Here is a 27,411-nt window from a genome sequence, read left to right as displayed (position 1 = left end):
TTTAAGCTATTTCCATAAGAGCTAGAAAACTGTTTATGGCCTCTAGGTTGACCACTAATTGGTGATGGAACCATTAGTGTTTCTATGAAATTAGAAAGTCTAAATAAGGATGCCTTATGTATGCATTGTTCTTAGAAATCCATTTCTCTTGGTTTTGAGAGGCCATTTTGATCCTGTCATTTTTTTCTTATTACAATACACAATTCACCAAACAATCAATGGTCTTTGAATAACAAGGTTAGTATGTTTTGTGGATGCCTGAAACTCTTTAGTATGAAACCCTATATAGGCTATGTTTTTTCCTGTACATTCATACACACCTGTGATAAAGTTTAATTTATAAATTAGGCACAGTTAGAGGTGAGCAGCAATAATTACTGTACAATTCTATACATATTTATAGATCATTTGACTTCGTGAAGTCAATTAATACTAATTTATAACCATCTTTGTTGTTGTTGTTGTTGTTGTTGTTGTTGTTCCAGGATCTTGTGCTTGGCCATCATCTTTTATTCTTTTATTAGGATTTCAGATTGAAAAGTGGTTGAGGTGTTTGTTAGTGGCTTTAAGAAAAACTTTGCCAACATTTTAGTTAGGTGTTTAAAACTAAAGTGAAAGGACAAGGGGCACTGTTTCCACTCTCTAAATCATTATTGAAACTTCACTGGAAATATACATGTGGCAGTGCAATAAGGACAAGAGATAAATTGGGAAGCCAGAAATTAAGGCTTTGTTTCAAAACTAGTTCATGCAGTGAATGTAATATTGTATGTGAAATGCAAAGTACAGCCTTATTTGTTTTGTTTTCTTTTCCTAAGTGAATGAAGACAGGATAGCCCTATTTGTTAGCCTTTGTTTATAAAGTTTCTTAAACTGGCTCTTTTTTTCCTGTAGTGTGACTTATAAGTCCCACAGTCTTGGATCCGAGAAAGGGACTCTAGAGAGACTGTGTCTTCCTGCCCCTCATTTCACAGATGAGGAAACTAAAGCTTAGAGAAACGATTTGACCAGTGTCTTAGGTCCAGTTAGTGGCAAAGAAAGTTGGGAGCAGTGTTATCTCCAGACTTTTCTTTAATGCTCTTTCCATCAGCTCAGCCCTCTCTTTCTCTTTTTTTATTTTTATTTATTTTTACTTTTTATTTTTTGATACGGAGTCTCACTCTGTCGCCCAGGCTGGAGGGCAGTGGTGTGATCTCCGCTCACTTCAACCTCCGCCTCCTGGGTTCAAGCAATTCTCCTTCCTTAGCCTTCCGTGTAGCTGGGATTACAGGTGCCCGCCACCATGCCCGGCTAATTTTTGTATTTTTAGTAGAGATGGGGTTTCACCATGTTGGCCAGGCTGGTCTTGAACTCCAGACCTCAAGTGATCTGTCCACCTTGGCCACCCGAAGTGTTGGGATTACAGGCGTGAGCCACCGCGCCTGGCTTTTTTTGGGGGTGGGGGGCGGGGACAGGGTCTTGCTGTGTTGCCCAGGCTGGAGTGCAGTAGCTATTCTCTACACAGGTGTAGTTGTAGTGCACTGCAGCCTTGACCTCCTGGACTGAAGCCATCCTTCTGCCTCAGCCTCTCAAGTAGTTGAGACTACAGGCTTGAGCCACCTTGCCTGGCAGCCTTCTCTTTGAATGGCCTGTTAGAGGAACATCTTGTAGCGAGTTCTGACCCAGGGAATGACACCTTGTGAAACGCTAGGATCCATTACTAGGTTCAATCCCTTTGGAGTTTTTGGCTGAAAGTTTGTATACCAGATATTGGTGTTCTAACTTTTCGGTGTGGTCAGCTGAATTCATTGTTTATTGGTTGCTTCCTATTAGTCCCTGGCAGTTGTTTTAAAGACCAATGAACAAAACAGACTTCAACCCTGATGTTTCATAGTCCTGTGGGGAAGGCAAACATGCACAGGACTGGTGTGAAAGAATATGCATGAGGGCCGGGCGTGGTGGCTCACGCCTGTAATCCCAGCACTTTGGGAGGCCGAGGCAGGCGGATCACGAGGTCAGGAGATCGAGACCATCCTGGCTAACATGGTGAAAACCCATCTCTACTAAAAATACAAAAAATTAGCCGGGCGTGGTGGCAGGCGCCTGTAGTCCCAGCTACTCGGGAGGCTGAGGCAGGAGAATGGCGTGAACCCGGGAGGCGGAGCTTGCAGTGAGCCGAGATCGCGGCACTGCACTCCAGCCTGGGTGACAGAGCGAGACTCCGTCTCAAAAAAAAAAAAAAAACGCATGAGATTGTAGGGGCACAACGTCAGGCCTTAAGAGATGGGTTTTTCAGTAAGCTGAGGCAAATGAGAAGAATGGAATACTCCAGATTGAGGGCTCAGCAAAGACAAAGTAGATCCCCAAAACTACAGCTGTTTCATGGCTGGTAGGGTCGGCATAGGGGTCAGTGTTGAGAATTGATGTTAGAAAATAGACTGAGACTAAATTGTCATGTTAAGGAATTGGGTGGTTTTTTGTTTGGTTTAGTTTGTTTTTTGGGGGGTAGGTGGGGAGGAAGCTGTAGAAGAGGTCTTTGCTTTTGAAGAGGCAGCACATTCAAATGGTACAGAATTTAAAAGGTGTTCAGAATTCAAGAGTGCACAGTGAAGTCTCACCACCCTTGTCTCCAAGCTACAAAGTCCTCTCAAGAGGCAACCAGTGTTACTAGTTTCTGTGTATCCTTCTAAAGAATATTTCACATATACAAGCAAATAAATACATATTACATGGAAGGTATTTGACTAGAGGAGTAACATGGACATTGCAGTGTTGTAAAAAACAAATCGATACAGAGGGTGTAATGGGAGAACAGGAGGCAAAAGACCAGTTACGAAGCTACTGAAATAGTCTGAGCTAGAAAGGGCTTTACCTAGGGCAGTGGGAAGTAGTTGAGCTTCAGACTCATGGTAGGCTTGGTGATAATTGGTCAGAGGATGAAAGAGAAAGAGGAGTGGAAATTGAGTTACAGGTTTTGCACTTGGAAGATGCCTTAAGGGTTCTAAGCCTGGAAGTATGTATGGGTAGCTGGGCTGCCATTAATTAGGGTGGGAAATGCAAAAGGAAGGATCAAGTTTGGGAACAGAAAATGGGATTACTTGGTACAAGAGGCATTTTACAGGCAGAACCATCAGGCTTGTGGAATGCTTCCATCCAGCTGGACCATTGATTCTCATTAGAATCGCCTGTGCTGAGAGGCCTAGGCCCACCCTGGCCACACCGATTCAGGGAGTAGGGCTGGGGTTCCATAGGTAATCTCATTGTGCAGCAAGGGTGGGGAATCATTGGGCCAGGTACTAGGCCAGCCAGTGGGGATGAAACAACGGTTAGCTGTGTGAGACTCAGCCCTTTGGAGGCTCACAATATACAGGGGAAGAAAAGAGAAGGGAAGATCGCTATAAAGGCACTGGTATTATTGTAGTGACGAAGAAAATGGTTAGGCCCATGTATGTATTCCTCATAGTTTTAGGATTTCCCATGTAAAATGAGAAATCTTTGAGTTGGAATCCTGACACAGGAGGCAGCAGGCTCTGAAGTATTTGCTAAGTAAGGTTACTTCAGAGTCCTTCTGGGGAAAATATTCTTTTCAACGTGCAGGTAAATCCTTTTTTCCTTGTTATTTTTGGAGACAAATATATGTTTATTAGTACTTGAAAATGTTACTATTGAATGTTTAATGGAATATTGAATGGTGATGGATGTGTGACTGAAAGAGCTGAATGGACTACTTATCTTTTATGCATTATCTCTGAGTAGGCATTGTCTTTTGGTTGTGACCACAGACTAGTGTTTGTAGAGCTGGCAGCCTACAAACATGGGTCAAAGACTCTTTTTTTTCTGATTGCTGCAGTCTAGGCTGGTCTGTTTGCTGCTCACCGGCCTTTCTTAGAGATAGGCATAACTCTAACTTGCTGAATGTTGGCTGTGAGCGGAACACTGGTAGGTGTTCTGAAGAGGTTATCCTCGTTCCTCACACCAGCCCTGTGAAATCGAGGATACGACTCCATTCACAGGTGAAGCTACTGAAGCTCAGAGAGCTGCACATCTTGTTCTGGGGCTGGAGTTTGAACCCAGATCTGCCTCCAGAGCCTGTGTCCTTGCTCAGTATCCCACACTGCCTTTCCAGTTAGAAAAGATCATTTTAGATTTTCTTTTAGGGAGGTGATTTTGGCTGATTGTGACTTCTACTTAGTTATTAGCTATTGCTTTTGTTTTAATTAAGGGGTTTTGCTTAACTGTTAACTATTAGTTAAAACAAAAACTTAACAAGCCTTGTTGAGTTTGGTAGCCTCAGGCCAGCCTTTCCTTCCAGGGACCTCCTAAATGCCTTAAGCTCTGCACTGCATTGTTTGCGCTGATTAATGGTGAGAGGTTCCTGGCATGAATGTAATAGACATTTACCTGGAGGTCAAGTTTCCCTGCTCTTGGAACCCTCACCTGCTATGACTTGTACTTTATTCATGTAAGTCAGAATCCTAGGGAATTGCTCAAAATGCCTGTCTTGTCAGCCTCCTCTCCTACAACTCATTTTCTTTCATCCTTCAAGGCTCATTTCAGACACTTCTTCATTAATCCTTTTGATTCCTTCAGCTATGCATAATCTGACCTTCTTTGCTTTTGTTTTTATTGGTGCATATTTTGCTTTATTATAGTCATATATCTTGAATCTCCCTAAACTGTCCTCCCCAACCAAAATCATCACTTCATTTTAAGTTCCCATATGCAGGAAATATTTTATTACATATAAATCTTTAGCTCCCTTTCACCATAGTGTCTTGCATACAGTAAATGTCCAATAGAATGTTTTGAATAGTTTTAATATTAAATGTAAGTATAGAATGTGGTTTTTACCTGATTTACATAAATAGTTCTTGTCATCCTTCCCATGAAAGTAACATTACTCATTGCTAAAAAATTGGAAAGTATGGGCCAGGCACGGTGGCTCACGCCTGTAATCCCAGCACTTTGGGAGGCCAAGGCGGGGTGGATCACAAGGTCAGGAGTTCAAGACCAGCCTGGCCAAGATGGTGAAACCCCGTCTCTACTAGAAATACAAAACTTATCCCAGCATGGTGGTAAGCGCCTGTAATCCCAGCTACTCAAGAGGCTGAGGCAGAGAATCGCTTGAACCTGGGAGGCGGAGGTTGCAGTGAGCCAAGTTCATGCCACTGCACTCCAGCCTGGGCGACAGAGCGAGACTCCGTCTGAAAAACGAAACAAAACAAAAAAAGTATGAAAAAGAAAAAAAAAAGTACTCATTGTCCTACTACTCAAAGATCATTACTTAGTTGAACAATGTATAGAGTAAAAAATATAGGCCAGGCGTGGTGGCCCACGCCTGTAATCCCAGCACTTTGGGAGGCTGAGGCGGGTGGATCACCTCAGGTCAGAAGTTTGAGACCAGCCTGGCCGACATGGTGAAACCCCATCTCTACTAAAAATTCAAAAAATTAACCGGGCATGGTGACGGGTGCCTGTAATCCCAGCTACTCAGGAGGCTGAGGCAGGAGAATCTCCTAAACCCAGGAGGTGGAGGTTGCAATGAGCCGAGATTGTGCCATCACACTCCATCCTGGACGACAAAAGTGAAATTCCATCTCAAAAAAAAAAAAACAATGTATATATGCACATTTACATATACGTGTATATATATATAACATGTATGTATATATGTATATATGTGTGTATATATGTATATATGTGTATATATACGTGTATATATATGTGTATATAAATTAGTGTTCAGAAATTAAGAGACAGTTCTACACTTGGCAGGCTATTCAAAGGAATGATGTTCTCATTTAAAGGAAAAAAAAAAGTTACATTTGTGCCAGGCCGCATGTGACTATAGACCTCTCCCAGAGCGTGCCTATTTTAGTCAAGGCCAGCCCTTATTTTTATAGAGGGTGAAGAAAGCAGTGGGTAAATAGTATCTTCTTTGGGGTTAGGTCAAGGATATATGGCTTGTCATAAATATCAGGTCGACAAGAATTCCAGATCTAATCTTGTAAATTATAAACAGAAGGAAAATCTTCTCCCCAGCCTAAAGGGCCAGTACAAGTAGGCACATATCAGATAGCTGGTCTTTAATTGCTTGTTACTTCCTTACTTAATTTTTGAATTATTTGGTATTATGTGACATTTTCTAACACCTGAAAACAAACTGAAGCCACAGCTTTAATAGAGGCCCTTACTTCTGTAACATAATTAGTGCCCTGCCTCTGCTATTCATAACTTACAATAAGTATGACCTCCCAGATGATTTGTTTGTTGCCTCCTCCTGTCCAGAAATATTGCTAACAGCATTTGGCATTTGAGGAAGATACTGCTGCAGGCCAGAAAGGAGTGAAGTGACCTTTTCAGTAACTTAACCTTCAACTCTGCAGTTTGTGGAAGGCAGACCAGTGATTCATACCAAGTCTGTAAGTTGCACAAGTTCCCAAGCCACAGTTGAGCCAGAATAGATAATTCCACATTAAGTATTGGTATTTAAATAGAATTATTGAAGTTAAAGGAAGAACATTTTTATTTTTAAAAGGTTGACTTTAAGTTTCTTTGCCTTCACACAGTTGTTTCCTAATCCTCATGTCAGCACTTTTCACTGCTTTTTAAGACAAGGCAACTGCCCAGAATAGTCTGGAAATTATCTTCTCTAGTTAATGAAGTATTCTAGACATAGGTGTAAGTGTATGTGGAGGCTCATTAATTTGATTAATTCTTAAGTTGTCTCATAATTACTAAGCTAGCAAGGAATAGCTAACTATTTTGTTTGGAATTCTCAAACGCAAAATGAACCGCTTACTCCAGCTTTGATTTTGTTGTTTGAGTTTTGCCTATAGTTTCCATTTTCACATTTTTTTTTTTTTTTTTTTTTTGAGACAGATTTTCGCTCTTGTTGCCCAGGCTGGCGTGCAATGGCGCAGTCTCGGCTCACCACAACCTCTGCCTCCCAGGTTCAAGGGATTCTACTGCCTCAGTCTCCTGAGTAGCTGGGATTACAGGCATGTGCTACCACGCCTGGCTAATTTTGATTTTTAATAGAAATGGGGTTTCACCATGTTGGCCAGGCTGGTCTTGAACTCCTGACCTCAGGTGATCCACCTGCCTTGGCCTCCCAAAGTGCTGGGATTACAGGCATAAGCCACCTCATGCGGCCATTTTCACATGTTTTATTACAGGGTTGAACTTTTCAGTCCATCCTTTGAGCTTCATTACCTTCACTTTTGAATTAACTTCTGCTTAGAGATCTTGTTCTTGACGTAGTCTTGATCTCTGGAGAATCAAAAGACACAGATTTCATTGTGATTAATGTGGAATGGAAACTTCTTTTTTCTTCTTCTTTTTTTTTTTTTTTTTTTTTTGAGATGGAGTCTCACTCACCCTGTCGCCCAGGCTGGAGTGCAATGGCGCAATCTTTGCTTACTGCAATCTCTGCCTCCCAGGTTCAGGCAATTCTGTCTCAGCCTCCCAAGTAGCTGAGACTACAGGTGCCTACCACCAAGTCCAGCTAATTTTTGTATTTTTAGTAGAGACAGGGTTTTGCCATGTTGGCCAGGCTGGTCTCGAACTCCTGACCTCAGGTGATCCACCCGCCTCGACCTCCCAAAGTGCTGGGATTATAGGCATGAGCCACCGCGCCTGGCCAGAAACATCTTTCTTCTTTTTTTTTTTTTCCTCTTTTTTCTTTTTTGAGACAGAGTCTCGCTTTGTCACCCAGGCTGGAGTGCAGTGGCTCAATCACAGCTCACTGCAACCTCTGCTTCCTGGGTTCAAGCGATTCTCCTGCCTCAGTTACCCAGCTAGGTGGTATTACAGTCATGCGCCACCATACCTGGGTCATTTTTGTATTTTTAGTAGAGATGAAGTTTCACCATGTTAGCCAGGCTGGTCTCAAACTCCTGACCTCAAGTGATCTGCTTACCTCAGCTTCCCAAAGTGCTGGGATTATAGGTGTGAGCCACTGCACTGGGCCGGAAACTTCTTGCAAAGGGAGTATTTCACTGGCTTGTTAAAACAGGAAGTGCAGCATAATCTATATAATTTTACCTCCACAGAACTGAAAGGACTGTTGTTAGTCAAAAAGCACATGACATTTTTCTGTATAACTTGACAGAATATATTTGTTGAATATATTTTTTCAGTCATCCTGCTTTTCATTCATTTTGGAATTTTTTTTTGAGATGGAGTCTCAATCTGTTGCCCAGGCTGGAGTGCAGTGGTGCAATCTCAGCTCCCTGTGCAACCTCCGCCTCCTGGGTTCAAACAATTCTCCTGCCTCAGCCTTCCGAGTAGCTGGGACTACAGGCATGCGCCACCAGGCCTGGCTAATTTTTTTCATTTTTAAAATAGAGACAGTGTCTTGCTCTTTCACCCAGACTGGATTGCAGTGGCACAGTGATAGCTCACTGCAGCCTCAACCTCCTGGCTCAAGCGACTCTCCGTTTGGGATAATTATTTGCAGATACAACATTTCACAGTCTTGAATCACAGGGGAGTGTTTTTTGTTTTGTTGGGGTTTTTTTTGAGGCAGGTCTTCCTGTGTCACCCAGGCTCATGTACAGTGGCACGATCACAGCTCCCGGGCTCAAGTGATCCTTCTACCCCTGTCCCCCAAGCAGCTCGGACCACAGGTGTGTGCCACCATGCCTGGCTAATTTTTTGTATTTTTAGTAGAGACGGAGGTTTTACCATGTTGCCCAGGTTGCTCTCGAACTCCTGAGCTTAAATGATACACCCGCCTCAGCCTCCCACAGTGCTGGGATTACAGGCATGAGCCACTGCACCCCATTGGGAGCGTTCTTAAGTGCCCAAATAGTTGAGGTTTAAGAAATGTTGATACAGGCTGGATGCAGTTGCTCATGCCTGTAATCCCAGAACTTTGGGAGCCCAAGGCTATGTCGGGGGGCAATCACTTGAGGTCAGGAGTTTGAGACCAGCCTGGCCAACATGGCGAAACCCCATGTCTGTACTACAGATAGAAAAATTAGCCAAGCATGGTGGTGGGTGCCTGTAATACCAGCTACTCGGGAGGCTGAGGCAGGAGAGTCACTTGAACCTGGGAGGCGAAGGTTGCAGTGAGCTGAGGTTGCACCACTGCACTCCAGCCTGGGCCACAGAGTGAGACTCCATCTCAAAAAAGAAAGAAAAAAAAAAAAAAAGAAATGTTGATATAAATGTGATCTGTTCCATTGGATAGGAAATTGAGTTTCTACTCTGATCTCATTTTTTTTCTAGTTATAGTGCTTCATGCTGTGATGTCTTTAGACAAATGAGGCTGGCTCTGAGAACACTAAAGCCTCAGCATCTGAAAAGATGCCTGTCGTACTGCAATAAATATTGCTTAGCCCCCTTTCTCATTAGATGGCTCCTTACTGCAGAAAGTCTGTAAAAGCAGATACCCTTATTCCTTAGAGTGCAGAGGGTCTCCTGATACTTCTGTTATTCAATTCTTGTGATCCTGCCAGATTCTTACTCAGTTTCTCCTCTAGAGTTTCAACTCACTATCAAGTACCCATCCTAGTAGGCAGGAGATGTGTTTCACTGATGGAAAGACAATCCATGTAGAGCCAGTATGCTTCTTTGGAATGCGAGACTTGATGTAAGATGCCTTGAGATCATCAAAGATGCAAGGAATAAAGCTATTACCTTTGGATACTACTTAATATTTGAAATTCTGCCAGAGTGTACATTAAATACATTTTTGGACAAAATCAAATTGTTTTTCTTCATTGATGCTTATATTAAAATTGAAATTTAGTATTTATTCTCTAGGCATCGCGTTCTTCTAGAAAACGTTTGCTTTGTAGGTAACTGCATGTCAGTCTGTAGATGAGTGCAGTAGGAGGGGTTTAAAATAATTGCAACATCATGTTGATGGCTGTTAATGGAGGACAGGACTGGAGACGCTCTTGCTGATTTTGACTAGTTCAGAAGTCTTTCTTATAGTAAGCCTTTTGCAATTACACAGTTAGGTGACTGTGTAATTGGGAAGATAGGATTTTTAAGATAGCTATCATTTGGTTATAATTACCTTTTTTTTTTTTTTTTTGAGACAGGGTCTCGCTCTGTCGCTCAGGCTGAAGTGCAAGTAGTGTGATCACAGCTCATTGCAGCATTGACCTCCTGGACTCAAGCAGTCCTCCCACCCTCAGCCTCCTGTTTAGCTGGAACTACAGGTGTGTGCCACCATCCCTGGCTGATTTTTAAATTTTTTTGTAGAGATGGGTTTTGCTATGTTGCCTAGGCTGGTCTCGAATTCCTTGGCTCAAACAATCCTCCTACCTCAGCCTCCCAATATGCTGGGATTACAGGTATGAGCTACCACACCTGGTCATAACTACCATTTTACATGGTTATACCATTTTGGCAAAGACAAAAACATGTTAATTAGAAAAATGAAAATTGCTTAAGAATTTTCTTCTTGGCTGGGCTCAGTGGCCCATTCCTGTAATTCTAGCATTTTGGGAGGCCGAAGCAGGAGGATCACTTGAGCCTAGGAGTTCAAGACCACCCTGGGCAACATGGCGAGGACCCATCCCTACAAAAAATAAATAGCTGGGTATGGTGGCACATGCCTGTAGTCCCAGATATTCAGGAGGCTGAAATGGGAGAATCTCTTGAGCTCAGGAGTTCGAGGCCGCAGTGAGCTATTACTACACCACTGCATTCCAGTCTGGGTGACAGAGTGAGACCCCATTTCTTTTTTTTTTTTTTTTTTTTTTCCCCTGAGGCTGAGTCTTGCTCTGTCGCCCAGGCTGGGGTGCAGTGATGCAATCTTGGGTCATTGCAACCTCCACCTCCCAGGTTCAAGTGATTCTCCTGCCTCAGCATCCCAAGAAGCTGGGATTACAGGCACGCACCACCATGCCCAGCTAATTTTTGTATTTTTAGTAGAGACGGGGTTTCACCATGTTGGACAGGCTGGTCTTGAAATCCTGACCTCAAGTGATCTGCCCACCTCGGCCTCCCAAAGTGCTGGGGTTACAGGCGTGAACCACCACACTGGGCCCGAGACCCCATTTCTTAAAAAAAAAAAAAAAAAAATTTTTTCTTCTTATAAACACTTAATGATGGCAGACACCCAGAATTACTCTTTTTGCTTCCATTTTTAACTCTTAACTGTAGAAACCAGGCATGGTGATTTGTGCTTGTAATCCCAGCACTTTGGGAGACTGACGCAGGAGGATCACTTGACCCCAGGAGTTTGAGACCAGCCTGGGCAACATAATGAGACTGCATCTCTACAAAAAAAAATTTTTTTAAAATGAGTTGTGTGTGTTGGTGCATTCCTATAGTCATAGCTACTCTGGAGGCTGAAGTGGGAGGATCCCTTGAGCCCAGGAGTTCAAAGTTACAGTGAGCTGTGTTTGCACCACTGCACTCCAGCCTGGGTGACAGAGCAGGATGCTGTTAAAAAAAGAAAAAGGGAAAAAGCATCAGTCTATGGAAAACTTAATAAAATACTTTGTAAAAACATAAATACTGTAACTATTTTCTAATTGCTCATTTTGCTTCATAAAACTGACATTTCCATTGAAAAGATAAAACTAGGCTGGGCACGGTGGTTCACGCCTGTAATCCCAGCACTTTGGGAGGCCCAGGCGGGCGGATCATGAAGTCAAGAGTTTGAGAACATCCTGGCCAACACGGTGAAACCCCGTCTCTACTAAAAATACAAAAAATTAGCCGAGCGTGGTAGCTACTTGGGGGGCTGAGGCAGGAGAATCACTTGAACCTGGGAAGCGGAGGTTGCAGTGAGCCAATATCGCACCACTGCACTCCAGCCTGGGCGACAGAGCGAGACTCCGTCTCAAAAAACAAAAACAAACAAAAACACTAAAGGATTTTTCTGTGCCCTATGGTCTCTTCTCAATCTTTTGCTCAGCTATTTCTGATATGTAACCATTATCTTAATCTAATAGTGATTTTAATTGGATTTTGGGTCAAGGGAAACACTTAAGCTAGATGTGTGCTCACAGAATGTTATTAATGGAGACATAAGATGATTACAGTGAATTAAAGGAAATAGCTTCTATATTCGGTGCAACCTCTTTATCTTGGCATTCAAGGCCCTTCTAGTCATTAATTCAGCCTACTTTTTAGCTTCGCTTCTCTCTACCTCCATAGAGATTATATCATTCTGACAAACTGGATACCCTACCACTAAGGTATCAATTCTCAGATTTTCTGGCCCCAACTTGCCTTGCCAGCCGCAAACTCATAGTTCCTCACTTTATACACAACATTTCCACAAAGATGCCCTGCTGGCACCTGAAGTTTGACATACCCAAGACAGAATTAAATGTCTTTTAAAGGCATTTACACACCCTTGCCAACTGTAGAATAATCTAATCAATATTTTCTAATTTCCCCAAATCCAGAAAACAGTAGTTCCCTCTTATTTGAGGTTTCAATTACCCACTGATGTGTTTTGGCATTGTCCCCACTCAAATTTCATCTTGAATTGTAGTTCCCATAATAATCCCCATAAACCCTCATGCTGCTGTTGTGATAGTGAGTTCTCATAAGATCTGATGGTTTTATAAGGTGCTTTTCCCCTTTTGCTCAGCACTTCTCTCTCCTGCTGCCATGGGAAGAAGGATGTGTTTGCTTCCCCTTCTGCCATGATTCTAAGTTTCCTGAGGCCTCCCCAGCCATGCAGAACTGTGACTCAATTAAACCTCCGTCTTTTATAAATTACCTAGTCTCAGGTATTTCTTCATAGCAGCATGAGAATGGACTAATATACCCACATTACCTAACAATAATACAGACAGAGACCACATTCACACAACATTTATTATAGCATATTGTTATAATTATTCTGTTTTATTATCGTTGTTAACCTCTTGAGTATGCCTAATATATGTGTTAAACTTGGCCAGATCCTGTGGCTCATGCCCATAATCTCAGCACTTTGGGAGGCCAAGGTGTGAGATTGCTTGAGCCCAGAAGTTTGAGACCAGCCTGGACAACATAGTGAGACCCTGTTTCTACAAAAACTTAAAAAAAAAAAATAGCGGGGTGTATCAGGGTGTGTCTGTAATCCCAGCTACTAAGGAGGCTGAGGTGGGAGGAATACTTGAGCCCAGGAGTTCGAGACTGCAGTGAGCTATGATCAGGCCACTACTCCAGCCTGGGCTAGAGTGAGACCCCATCTCTTAAAAGAAAACAAAACTACTACTAAGTCATTTTAGTTTTTCTTTTGTTGGTACTAAGTTTTTGGAATCCAGAATGTATTTTACACTTCATAGCAAGCACTTCTCAATCCAAACAAGTGAGATTTTAGACTCAATAGCCACATGTGGCTAGTGGCTGCCATGTCAGACAGCACAGGTCAGTAGCATAAAGAACTTTAGAGTTCTTGAACTGGCATTCTTGATTTTCTACAACTTTCGCTGCTGCCCTTCATTTTTCAGCTTCTCCCTGCTCACCCAAGCCCCAGCATCTAGTTGTCTGCCTTTCTTTTCCTCTTGTTATCCTTCCCTGCCGTGGAAATCTGGCTGACCCCTGCCAAGGCCTATCCGAATGCCACTTTCAGAGCAGGCTGGCACTGTTCTTGAGGCGCTGCATTCTCGTGGTGTCCGTAAGCACTAACCACTGGCTGTTGACCCTCCTACAGCAGTGTTTATGGGAGCCGTTTGTCTGGTTTCTCTGTGAGAAGTCTAGCACCCCACTAGCAGGGGAGCTTCTCAGAGACCGGCTTTCTCAGCCGTCTTATTTCCTAGCGCAGCATGCACAATGTGGTGGTCCACCTGTGGCCTCCATTTGCTCTTAGGGTATTCTTATTCTTATCCTTTGCTGTTTGATAGTTGTGTTCCTGACATCTTTGGGATCTTAAGCAATTTCTCCTTTAACAGTTTTCTTTACCTTTGAAATGTATTCTGAATGAAATTTCCCTTTATATCTGGATCAGTTCCACTGTTTAAAGGGTATTCTTGCTCTTTGCAGTCTGAAGCTTTTGCTTATGCAATAGAGGACATATTAATTTCTGTGTAGAAACAGCCACCTAATATGAATAAAATTAGGTTTCATATGTACGTGTAGTAGGTTATTCTAGTTTTAGTCTGATTCTTATCCCAAATACAACCCTTCCCCTTATATAATTTAGTTATATATATGCACTGTATTAAGGCTTTTTTCCCTGCAGCTTTATTGAAGAGTTTATATGCTTTTTGAATTTCTCTCTCCCCTAAAGAGATTTGGTCAGTGGTGTTTTGCTTGGCATCCTTTGCCCGTGTAAAAAAGCAAACAGGTGCCCAAAAGGTTGCGCTCTATTCTGGGAGAAATCTGATTAATGTTGAAGGGCTGTGTCAGGTCAGACTCAACCTGCTGACAGATTATTTAGTGAGTGCGAGGATCGAGGATCAACTCTAAACGTTATCTTAGATTTTAATGGTTTTCTTGTGAAGGGCATTTGCAGATGAAACCAATTTGTATTTAAAGTTAATTGTAGTTGTACCAGAGACTACTTAAGAAGAAATTCTTCCCTGAAGCAGGCAGTGGTTTGAAAAGAATGAATGATTCATCAGATAGTGTTGCAAGGCTTATAATTATATTCTGTGTTTTAACATAAATTGTTGTGTTTTAAATTGTGGTGAAATCTTACTCCTAGTAAAATAAGAGTTTCTCCAAAGAAGTTCCTATTGAAATGATCTTAAATTCTTTTAATATAAGTTTCCCAAACCTCTTCACAACTCCTTGAAAAACAGTGAAATGTGCTGTTCCTTGTAAGATAGATCCCTAGTTAGCCCGGTTGCTTCTCTTTCCCTCACCCCTCAATCCACGTGTTCTGTTTCATGGATACCAAATGTCTGCACGCCTCTAACCACACTGCCAGCAGATTGCGAGTGGACTATGAAATGGATCTCTTACTTAAACTCCTTCCGCTCTTGCTCTCCACACAGCAGGCAAAAGGGTCTTTTTTCTTTTTAAACTTGTTATCATTGTTATTATTTAAATGTTGTGTTACGGAAAATTTCAAATATATATCAAAGTAGAGAGATGGGTGTTCTTCTTATTCAGCTTCAACAACGATCCATTCATGGCCAGTCTTGTTTCATCTGTGCTTCTGTCACTCCCCCTTCAACCCCTTAAATATTTTGAAACGAATCCCAGAGTTTTTATTACTTTAATTAGCTAATTTGGAATTGCCCTGTCGTGAAATTTGGTTTATTGGTTGGTCACATAGGTGGGGAAAGTTGCTGTCCCAGTGGTGATACACTATTTGTTGCCTTCTTTATGTCTTCCAATTCTGTTTCCTCTTACTTTTTCACGATGTGTTCCCTTTCTTTTTGTTAACTGCCATCCCCAGAGAAATAGTTTCACATGTCCAATTCATGTTAAGCCAATTTTTCAGGGATGTATATATAGGCACTCTGCTACTTTTGTACCAAATACATTCTTAAAGTTGAATGTACAAAAAATAAATGTGTGTATGGGAAGGATGTTTCATGCTCAGAAAGTTTTAAAAATTAAAAAATCCCTGTTTTAAAAAATCATATGATACATGCTCATGATAAAAATAAAATTAATACAGAATGGTATGAAGTAAAAGGCAAAAATTCCCATTTTGTTCATGTATCGTTTTCAGTTCCTTATTTCTAAAGCAACCATTGCTAATACTTCTTATGGCTCCTTCCAGAAAGGCCATTTAAAGCCTTAATAATGTATATTTTTGACATTTTCTCTCAGTGTCTTTGAATTTAGTAGATAGAAATTACTTTTAGTGTTGGAAAGAATAGCTTGGTGTTTTGCAAGAGTTTGAGTAGAAGATTGTATGATGGCTTTGATATTTTATTGACTTTCATAAACACTAATTTCCTCTTGATAAAGGAGCTCTAAGCAGACTCTGAACTCATCAGCAACTCTTTGGGCCTACGAAAATCTCTATACTGGTACTATCCAGTAGAAATATAATGTGAGCCACATATGTAATTTTAAATTTCCTAATATTCATATTAACTAAAAATAAAAAGAGGCCAGGCATGGTGGCTCACGCCTGTAATCCAAGCATTTTGGGAGGCTGAGGCAGGAGGATCACTTGAGCCCAGGAGTTCAAAATAAGCCTGGGCAATACAGTGAGATCCTGACTCTGTATTGCCAGACAAACAAAAACTAGCTGGGTGTGGTGGCATGACCCCGTAGTCCTTGCTACTCAGGAGGCTGAGGTAGGAGGATCACTTAAGCCTGGGAGTTCAAGACTGCAATGAGCTGTGATTGTAACACTACACTCCAACCTGGACAACAGAACAAGCCACTGTCTCTAAAAATAATAATAGTTAATTTTTTAAAAGGTGAAATTTGGCCGGATGCAGTGGCCGATGCTTATAATCCCAGCACTTTGGGAGACCGAGATGGGCAGATCACTTGAAGTCAGGAGTTTGAGACCAGCCTGGCCAACATGGCAAAACCCTGTCTCTACTAAAAATGCAAGTCAGGTGTGGTGTCGAGCACCTGTAGTCCCAGCTAGGGAGGCTGAAGCAGGAGAATCACTTGAGCCTGGGAGGTAGAGGTTGCCATGAGCTGAGATCACGCCACTGTACTCCAGCAGCCTGGGCGACAGAGCAAGACTCTGTCTCAAAAAAAATAGGTAAATAAAGAAAGGTGAGCTCAGTCTTGATAATGCATTCTCTTTGGTGCGTTATATCTAAAATATTCTTTTTCTGTTTCATTTTTTGAGACCAGGTCTTGCTGATCCACCCACGCTGGAGTGCAGTGGCGTAATCATGGCTCACTGTAGCCCCAACCACCGGGGCTCAAGCAGTCCTCCCGCCTCAGCCTCCTGAGTAGCTGGGACTACAGGTGCACACCACTATGCCTGGCTAATTTTTTTATTGGCTAATTTTTTTATTTTTAGTAGAGTCAGGGACTCACTGTGTTGTCCAAGCAGGTCTTGAACTCCTGAGCCCAAGTGATTCTCCCACCTTGGCCTCCCAACATGCTGGGATTATTGGCATGAGCCACCATGCCTGGCCCAAAATACGATTTCAGTATGTAAGTAATGAATATAAAAATTAGAGATTTTGGGGGCCGGGCACAGTGGCTCATGCCTGTAATCCCAGAACTTTGGGAGGCCGAGGCTGGCAGATCATGAGGTCAGGAGATGAGACCATCCTGGCTAACACGGTGAACCCCTTCTCTACTAAAAATACAAAAAAGCCAGGCGTGATGGCACGCACCTGTAGTCTCAGCTACTCGGGAGGCTGAGGCAGGAGAATCCCTTGAACCCAGGAGGCGGAGAGGTTGCGGTGAGCCGAGATCACGCCACTGCTCCAGCCTGGTGACAGAGCGATGGAGTTTCACTCTTGTTGCCCAGGGTGGGATGCAATGGTGCGATCTCGGCTCACCGCAACCTCCACTTCCCAGGTTCAAGCAATTCTCCAGCCTCAGCCTCCTGAGTAGCTGGGATTTCAGTTGCCTGCCACCACACCCATCTAATTTTTTGTATTTTTAGTAGAAATGGGGTTTCACCATGTTGGTCAGGCTGGTCTCGATCTCCTGACCTCAGGTGATCTACCTGCCTCAGCCTCCCAAAGAGATTTTACTTTTTTTCATACTAAGTTTTCAAAATCCACTGTGTGTGGTTTTGTTTGTTTGTTTTTTTGAGACGGAGTCTCGCCCCATTGCCCAGGCTGGAGTGAAGTGGCACGATCTTGGCTCACTGCAAGCTCTGCCTCGCGGGTTCACACCATTCTCCTCCCTCAGCCTCCCAAGTAGCTGGGACTACAGGCGCCTGCCACCACGCCTGGCTAATTTTTTGTATTTTTAGTAGAGACGGGGTTTCACTGAGTTAGCCAGGACAGTCTCGATCTCCTGACCTCGTGATCCGCCCGCCTCGGCCTCCCAGAGTGCTGGGATTACAGGCGTGAGCCACCGCGCCCGGCCCACTGTATGTTTTATACTTAGAGCATGTCTCAAGTTGGGCTTCCCTCATTTCAGGTGCTCAGTAACCATGTGAGGAATGGCTGTTGTATTGTACAGTACCGCCCTCTACAGGGTAGAAGGAGAGGGGATGGGATATGTTCTCAGTTTCGTTCTTTATTTCCCAGCGATTGACCAATGTTTGGAGTTAAAAGGTTGCCACTTTTGATGTTCTTTGTGATCTCCAGCTCTGACTGAATTGTATCGTCACTAGCATCAGCACTTTGCTTAAAAATCAATTTTCATTCTTATAAAAGACAAAGTATTAATGACACAAATATGTCTATACACAGATGCTAATCCTGCTGAAATTGAACTCTTGGCTGGTAGGCAATGCCACCCTGTGGTAGCTCAAAAGTTTATTCATCAATATATGAAAGGCCAAATTCTAAGTAGCGAATGTGGCTTAGGAGTGTTAGTGTAGAATACATTAAACGTGAGTGCTTTTTATTCTGAATTTTGGAGTAAATGTATGTAGTAGCATGTAGTGAAATTAACTGTTAGGAGAAAACAGAGGTAAGAATTCCTGAGAAGTTGGTAAGATTGTTCTTTTACTGTAATTTTTGTTTTTTTCTTCAGGGGTTGCAGATGGTGTAGGAGGCTGGAGAGACTATGGAGTTGATCCATCTCAATTCTCAGGGACTTTAATGCGGACGTGTGAACGTTTAGTAAAAGAAGGACGGTTCGTACCTAGTAATCCCATTGGAATTCTCACCACAAGCTACTGTGAGTTGCTGCAAAATAAAGTCCCTTTGCTCGGTAAGTGGGTATCTTACGTGTTTTCCTCTAAAGAAGCCCCCTAGATAGTTAAAAACAAAACCAAGAAAATCATTTATCGGACCAGCTTTTTTCTGAGGCTCTTCCTACTAAGCAGAGTGTGATAGAGAAACTATAGGCTAACCGCTGGGCGCAGTGGCTCACGCCTGTTATCCCAGCACTTTGGGAGGCTGAGGTGGGCAGATCACCTGAGGTTGGGAATTCGAGACCAGCCTGACCAACATAGAGAAACCCCGTCTCTACTAAAAATACAAAAATTAGCCAGGCATGGTGGCGCATGCCTGTAATCCCAGCTACTTGGGAGGCTGAGGCAGGAGAATCACTTGAACCCCCGGAGGTGGAGGTTGCAGTGTGCCGAGATGGCACCATTGCACTCCAGCTGGGCCACAAGAGTGAAACTCCATCTCCAAAAAATAAAAGAGAAACTATAGGCTAACCAGAATACGTAGTACTGCTTGGGGGGAATGTGGATAGGTACAGCCACTTCGGAAAACAATTTGGTATTAAATATGAACATATAGTATGCCACAGCAGTTGCACTTCTAGGTGTTTACCCTAGACTAGAGAAACTCTTGCACAATACGTGAACCAAAAGATAGGTATGAGAATGTTCTCAAAATGTTGCCAATAGCAGAGAACTGGGGACAACCTAAAAGTCTATCTGTTGTAGAAAAATGCATTGTGAAAAGAAACGACTTAAAGCTGCATGTTCTACTCAGGAACATGTTGTGAAGGGAAGAGAGAACATTGCAGAATTCCACCTGACAGTCTGATTCCATATATTTCAAGTTTAGAAACATAAAAAGTTAAAACTGTATTGTTGAGGGATTCTAAAATTTGGTAAAAGAAGAAAGAAGATTAAGAGGAAAGAAAAGAAATGATCTGGCCTGCAAAATTCAATTCATTACCTGTGATGAGTTCAAGTTGTGTTTGGTCACCCCACACTGCTAACAGGTGATTAGTCGGTGAAATAACTTGGCACAAATTAGATCCCCGATAATCTTGTATTAGAAAACTTAAAACCAAGTATTTAGGGTTTGTTTATGTGGTATGCTAATGGAGCATCCTTTGGCCAGGCCTCTACGTTTGTTTGTTACATGATTTCCTGGGAACTTACCCAGCCTTCTAAGCAGTCTCTCAGAGAGGGTATTATTACGTTTCTGCTCATAGCCAGCATCTTTCTAGTTACTAGAAGGCCTCCTTCCCAGTCACCATTGACATTTAAAATCAGCCCCTGTTCGGCCAGGGGCGGCAGCTCATGCCTGTAATCCCAACACTTTGGGAGGCCGAGGTGGGCGGATCATGAGGTCAGGAGATTGAGACCATCCTGGCTAACACAGTGAAACCCTGTCTCTACTAAAAATACAAAAAATTAGCCGGGTGTGGTGGTGGGCACCTGTGGTCCCAGCTACTTAGGAGGCTGAGTCAGGAGAATGGTGTGAACCTGGGAGGCGGAGCTTGCAGTGAGCCAAAATCGCGCCACTGCACTCCAGCCTGGGCGACAGAGCAAGACTCCATCTCCAAAAAAAAAAAAAAAAAAAAATCAGCCCCTGTTTAGTGTTAATGGAGATCACCACAGTTGTGGTAGAATTTGCTTTCAGTTTAAGTCCTTTGTAAGGAGTTCTTTTTATCAGTCTGCTGTCTTCTGTCTTTGTGCTGTGATTAACTAACTTGTTTTCCTTCAAACTGAAAAGGGATCTTGTCTTGCAGTTTCAATATATACTGCTTTGTCTTAATTCCCTGTTTTGGACATGCAATCTGGAGCTTGTCTGGCATAGTGAAACATTCTAGATGCTATTTCTAGCACCTCTCTGTCAACTTGCTGTGTGACTTTGGGCAAGCCACTTAACCTGTGATCTCCTTGCTTCACATGTTAAATGGAGAGAGAGCCCCTAGACACAGATTCCAGGGGACTGCCTCCTGCATGTTCTCAAGAGTGGCTCTGCTGACCCTCTGACCCCCGATCATTTACTTTGACTTGAGATAACTGGTTACAAAACACGTAACCATCCTGATTTTACACTTTAGAAGCTTTGGTTTTTGCTGTGCCTTTTTTTTTTCCTATTCCTACTTTCCCTTTCTTTCTGTTTACCCTCATGTAACTGGGAGATATTAATAAAATACATTTAAATTTAATATTAGAGAAAATAATATTTTCTTACATTGAATATTGTGATTACTTTTTTCTCCTAAAAGGCACATTGAAATAATCTTTCATCACCATGTTTGACACACCTTTTTTTCACAAAATCTACACATCTCTAGGCTGTTTGTAATGAAACTCAAGCATATTTTGACAAAGACAAGCTGCTGAGTTTTACTGAACTTCAGCTAGATATAATTGTAAATCATGACAACTTTACCAGATAAGTTAGTTAGGTAATTTTTTTTTTTAATCCAGCAACTGCTAAAAAGCCTACAAAGCAATTCCAATATAAAAGGCAAGCTGGTAGCTGTAACCACTTATTTCTTTGACTTTCTAGCTGCGTTTGGGTCTAAGGGCATTACAGACTAATTGTTGGCATATATGATTTCCTCAGAAACCTTTAAATGGATTGATAAGGTCCTAAGCAGCCAGCGTATCTTAAGAACCTGAGGGGTTATTCCTAATAAAGTTATCCCTTTTTCTGCCATACAAAAGGCTTAGTAGTAGTTTACAAAATAAGGAGCTGGGTGATAAAAATATTTCCATTTGAGCATGAGGGACTCGCCTGGGTTCCTGTCTATATGGGTCATTTGTCTAAACATCCTACACTGTGGTTCTCAGCACCGCTTTTCTTACTCATCTTTGCCTGCTTGTGCCTCTCCAAACACGTGAGAATGATTAGCTCTTCTCCCAATATTAGGCTGCTGGGGCCTGAGCCACGTGCACACATCAGGAATTTGAGGAGGCAAAAGAGGAGGGTACACTCCAAGCCCAGATGGTTCTGTAAGGCTGGGCTTATACTTGTTGGTGCTGCTTTGGATACTGAAGCTCAGTCACTCACCAGGACTGTTTTGATTCCAACTCAGCGAGTGACTGTCGCAGGGTAGCAAAGGATAGCCTGGCTTCGTCAGTGAGTAATAAGGAGTCACATGAGTCCTTCTTGCAGCAGAATTTTCAAGGATGTGCTACTCGGGTTGTTTTTCTTTCTCAGAATATAATCCCATGAGTTTTCAGAAGATGTTTTGGGTGGTGATCTATTAATGATAAAAGGTTAGAGTTGATGTGCACTGAGTTAGGAAGGAAAGGTAATGGGCAATCTTTGTCCTACTGTAAGCTATGGAGCGGGTTATCTGACAGCACTACCAGTGAGTTACAGTACCCGTGCTTTGCTTTTCGTTGACACTTAATGGCTAGCATAGTATGAGTTTAGTACTAACGCATATACTGTAGATAACAAGGAAATGGAATTTCTGGGCATTAGCATGAGAAAGATATGTATATTTTTAAGTGTTTTTAAATTACTTTGTTAGGACAAAATTAATAATAAAAATTACCCATGATCCCACTAAAACAACTGTTAATATTTGAGTGATTATGCTTTCAGATTTTTTTTCTGTGTGTATGTGTGCATAGAATAATGGTAACTTGAATTGAGTCTACTATGTGCTCACAACAGCCCCATGAGGTAAATACATAGGTACTTAATTTTATTCCCCTCCAAATTTTTTTTTTTTTTTTGAGACAGAGTCTCGCACTGTTGCCCAGGCTAGAGTGCAGTGGTGCAATCTCAGCTCACTGAAACCTCCGCCCCCCGGGTTCAAACAATTCTTGTGCCCCAGCCTCCGAAGTAGCTGGGATTACAGGTGTGCACCACCACGCCCAGCTAATTTTTTGTATTTTTAGTAGAGAGGGGATTTCACCATGTTGGCCAGGCTTAGTCTCGAACTCCTGGCCTCAAGTGATCCACCCGCCTCAGCCTCTCAAAGTGCTGGGATTACAGGCATGACCCACCACGCCTGAACTATTCTCCATTTTGTTAGGAAGAAACAAGTCTGGAGAGAATAAGTGACTTGCCATGGTCACATAGCTGGAAAATGATGGCACACTGGGATTTAATGTGGCTGGTTCCGTGGCCCATTTGTGTTGTTTTCCTTTTAACCATCATTTTAATAATTTAGACTTTGCCTATTGCTTTTTTTAAAAAATTTACTTCTAGTAAACTTTACTCTTTTTGGTGTACAGTTCTTCAGGTTTTGACATCATCTTTTTTGTTGTTGTTAAGGAAACTTTCATATGAGTTTGTAATCTACTTATTTTATAGTTATCTTTCCTTTCAAATATATTTTACATAATCTTAATGGCTATAAAATAGCCAACACTATCTGTTATAAGGGTTTGACATGACTTAACTAATTTTAATTCTTAGAAAAATTCTATGAGGTACTTACTGTTATCCCTGTTTTTGTGGATGAGGAAACTGGGGCACAGAGAGGTTAAGTAGTTTGCCCCGTCACAGAGCTGGGAAGTGGCAGAGCTAGGATTCAGACACAGGCAGGAAGCAGGCTGACTCCAGAGCCTGTACTCCTGAGTATTACATGATGGTATATCTTTGCACTGTATGGATGTACTGTAATTTATTTAACCAGTCCCTTATTTTAGATGTTTAGATTGTTTCCAGTTCTTTCTCATCTTAAGTAATATTTTTGTACTTAAGTCTTGTTTGCCCTTCTAATTATTTTCTTAGCGTAAATTCTCAGAGACGGAATTGCTAGATGAAAGGAGGTACATTTTTCCGGGCTATCTTACGCTCCAGGAAAGTTGTTTACTTTTACTTTTCACTCCCGCAGAATGAATGTTCTGTGCAGTGGGCATGTTCCCTACACTTTACCAACAATATGCTTTATCTTCTTTTGACTCGTGTTAAACTAATAGGTGAAAAGCGTTACTAGTGAGGTGGTCATTTTTTCATATATTTACAGATCATCTACACTTATTTCTTTGTGAACTGCCTGTTTTTCTATGTTGCCATTTTTCTGGTGGAGGTAGGTAGGTTTAACTGTTAGTACTTGAGAGTGGTCTCTGCTAGTTGTGCCATTAGCCTTTCAGTCTAGGGAAGATTCTGTGGCCCGTGCACAGCAAAGCTATGCAGAGTTCTTTGCCCAGAGTCTCTGTCGAATGAACAGGTTGATTCCACAAGCTGCCTGCAGAAATTTGGTCTTGTTACCTCATAGTGAGTGAGTCATTAGTCTCCAATAAAAGTTCTTCATGACCTCAACAGATGGAAATCTGGTTTAAAATTGTAGTTATGTGCCCTGTCTTAAATGTGAGTGAATTTTGTGGCCAATGACTAATAAGAAATGTCAGGAAAATGTAACATTTTCATTCTGGCATTGAAGTATTAAAACTTAGTATCTCAACAACATGTTTTTGAGCATTTGGCATAGATGACAGCACTGTTGAAATGAAATAGTGTGATTAAATACCAGTCATTTTTATTGCTTTCTGTCAATGCAAATGGAAGAATTCAGATCATCTGTGGCCCAATTACTATGTATAATACAAATCCTTTTTCTTTCCCCACCGTGTTAACCCTGATCAGTATTTTATTGATATTCATAGAGGATGTGGAGCATAACTAAGAAAGGTCCTGTTTAGGCAAAGGAGATTCAAATTATGGTGTGTTGCTCTTTGGGGTCATGTGTTAAAATGTGTGTGCAAAGGCAGCCTAGGAAGAAAAAATAAATGGAGATGATTTTTGTTTCTAGGTAGCAGCACCGCCTGCATTGTGGTGCTGGACAGAACCAGCCACCGCTTACACACAGCAAACCTGGGCGATTCAGGCTTCCTGGTTGTCAGGGGTGGTGAAGTCGTGCACCGATCAGATGAGCAGCAGCATTACTTCAACACTCCATTCCAGCTCTCAATCGCTCCCCCTGAAGCCGAGGGAGTCGTCTTGAGCGACAGGTAATCTCCCCTCTCAGCCATTAAGTGTGAGCAGGACATGGCTCATTCATAGTCCCCTCCTGTCCCCCTTGAGTGCAGTGAGGTAGGCATTTCCATGAAAAGAATACACTGAGAATGTTCTCATCAAGAGGACCTTTTAGTTTAACTTTGAAAGATACTTTTCTGGAACTAGATAATCTAGCTAAGTGGAATTCTGATAAATACCCAATAATTTGACAAGACCATGAAAATACTATTTCAGGCTTACAGAATATCAATTTTTCATATCAACACCACATGGTACATACAGTACTTTATTAAATTGTGCTGGAGAAATGAGTCATTGTTCATGCATGCCATTGCTTGTACAAGATTTTGCATACATTGTTAGGGAAGAGCACAAACAGACATCTGCGTTATTTATTGGAGTAACTTCCTGATTCTCTAGACCTCTTACTACATGCCTCAAATAGAACTTGCAGGAAATGGAGTCAAAATGGTCTTAAGTGACTGGGCACGGTGACTCACGCCTGTAATCCCAGGACTTTGGGAGGCTGAGGCGGGTGGATCACTTGAGGCCAGGAGTTCAAGACCAGCTTGGCCAACATGGTGAAACCCCATCTCTACTAAAAATGCAAAAATTAGCTGGGCGTGATGGCGGGCGCCTGTAGTCCCAGCTACTCAGGAGGCTGAGGCAGGAGAATCGCTTGAACCCAGGAGGCAGAGATTGCAGTGAGCCGAGATTGCGCCACTGCACTGTAGCCTGGGTGACAGAGCAAGACTCTGTCTCAAAAAAAACCAAAACAATAAAACCAAAATGGTCTTGAGGTGGGCACAGTGGTGTAGGACCATAGTCCCAGGTACTTGAGAGGCTGAGGCTGGAAAATCGCTGGAGTCCAGCCTGGGTGACATAGCGACACCCTGTCTTTTAAAAAAAGTGGTCTTGGATATGTTCTTTGATAATGTTATTGAGGTGTTCTCTTTTTCTTTCTCACATCTTTTCTCAGTTCACTTTTAAATTGTCAAGAACGTTCCAAGATGCTGCTTTTTTCCCCGCCCCTTCTCTGAGACAGAGTCCTGCTCTTGTTGCCCAGGCTGGAGTGCAATGGCATGATCTCAGCTCACTGCAACCTCCGCCTCCTGGTTCAAGCGATTCTCCTGCTTCAGCCTCCCAAGTAGCTGGGATTACAGGTGCCCGCCACCATGCCTGGCTAATTTTTGTATTTTTAGTAGAGACAGGGTTTCACCATGTTGGCCAGGCTTGTCTCAAACTCCTGACCTCGTGATCCACCCGCCTCGGCCTCCCAAAGTGCTGGGATTACAGGCATGAGCCACTGCGCCCAGCCAAAACGGTGCTTTTTTTGAGTTGACTTTTACAGTTTATCTTTTCTTAGATGAGTGTCCAGAGTAAGGCAAAGCCTCAGATTTCAGTGTCTTTAACAATCTTATAGCTTTATAAGACCTGGCACAAACATCACTGGCAATTCATAAATGTTGATTAATGCACAATGAACCTTTTGTAAAAATAGAAGCATTCTAGCAAGTACTTGTCTCTACTTAATAGCTCTCATTAAACCATCTCTTAGGTCCAAACTAAGATAAAATGAATTATTATTGCCATCTTTTAAACTGGAATGAGCATGTTATATAATTAAATGTTCAGCATTGCCCATCTAAAAATTAACTTTAGCAGTAAAAGTAACTTTTACCGGTAAAAGTCTAAATATTCTTCCAATTATGGTCACCAGTCTAAATCCAAAAGTAAAAAGTAAAAGTAGGCGGGTGACCATAATTGGAAGAGTATTTGATTCTAGGCCCTTCTAAAGTTGGCTGTAATCTACATTATTGTTAGCCACACTGGAGTGGGGAGAACTCTGAACCCCAAGGCCTCCTTAGAGCCCAAGCTCAGATCACAGTTTTTGGAGACTGGTGCTTCAATTTTTTCTTCATTTGATTCTTCTTGTTGGGCTTCCAAGCACCAAAGCAGCCCTGCCATATCTCACACACTGTCTGTGGGACAGACAGGTTGGGGCAGTACTCTGCCGGCATGCCAGCGAGGTGGAGGTGGCTTCCCCTGGAGCCCAGAGACAGCTCGCTAGCATGTGATTTCAGCTCATGTTTCAGTGCGGTCAAAAGTTTCCAGCACCACAGTATGTTCAATCAAAATGGGCAAAACTGCAGCTGGCAGAACACCAAGCTCATGGGTGGGAGTAACTGTTAGGAGAGGACGAACTGTCCAATGGGAGCAAGACTCTCACAGACAGAATAGCAAAGGACACTTCTGGGGAAAGAAAAACCTCAGCATAAAACAGAGCTTCAGTGCCAACCTGGTCATTAATCTAAACTTCTAGAATCTGATTAGCTTTCAAAGGCTGAGCAGATGAGAGCGTCTTGCATTGTTTTCTCTTTATTCCACGGAAAGAATTGACCTGATTTCCCCCAGTTTTACAGTCTTTTTCCCTTTTTTTTTTTCATGCTGCATGTATCTCCTTAGTTAATGGTCCCTCTTATCTACAGAATATTATTTTAACCTTAACTTACAGGTTTTCCTTTAGTAGACATTTTTACAAAATGTTGATTATCTAAATATGTAAGTGAAAGTCGGTTCCCTGCAGCAGCACATGGTAGAACTTTACATGTGCCACCTTTTTCCTCAGTCAAGTGAAGATGAACCAGAAATTTTCTGAGTGCATTTAGTGTGAATCCTCATAGGCATGTGTGCTTTTGTTAGTTTTTATGCTTTCTCTTCACAAATGTTGTCACATGTTGCTTACACAAGTGTTGGGGTTTTTCCGTGGAGCTTAGGGTGCTTTGGATCTGGTGCCTCCCTTCCGGGTCGGTATCTGATTTGCTTTCCTGGCTCT

General features: G+C 42.3%; 1 protein-coding gene across 2 annotated transcripts in view; it reads left to right on the top strand.

The window, feature by feature from the left end:
• The window catches only part of PPTC7 (protein phosphatase targeting COQ7), a 49,023-nt gene that overhangs the window by 11,833 nt on the left and 9,779 nt on the right, over positions 1-27,411 (top strand). For both annotated transcript variants that reach the window (XM_016922657.4, NM_001246519.1), the window contains 2 exon segments: positions 18,481-18,660; positions 24,370-24,568. In XM_016922657.4, coding sequence (XP_016778146.1) covers positions 18,481-18,660; positions 24,370-24,568 — 379 coding nt within the window.

This window comes from Pan troglodytes, chromosome 10, assembly GCF_028858775.2.
Source record: "Pan troglodytes isolate AG18354 chromosome 10, NHGRI_mPanTro3-v2.0_pri, whole genome shotgun sequence".
Taxonomy (NCBI): domain Eukaryota; kingdom Metazoa; phylum Chordata; class Mammalia; order Primates; family Hominidae; genus Pan; species Pan troglodytes.
Note: the sequence above shows the minus strand (reverse complement) of the source record. Positions and strands in the feature narration are given on the sequence as shown.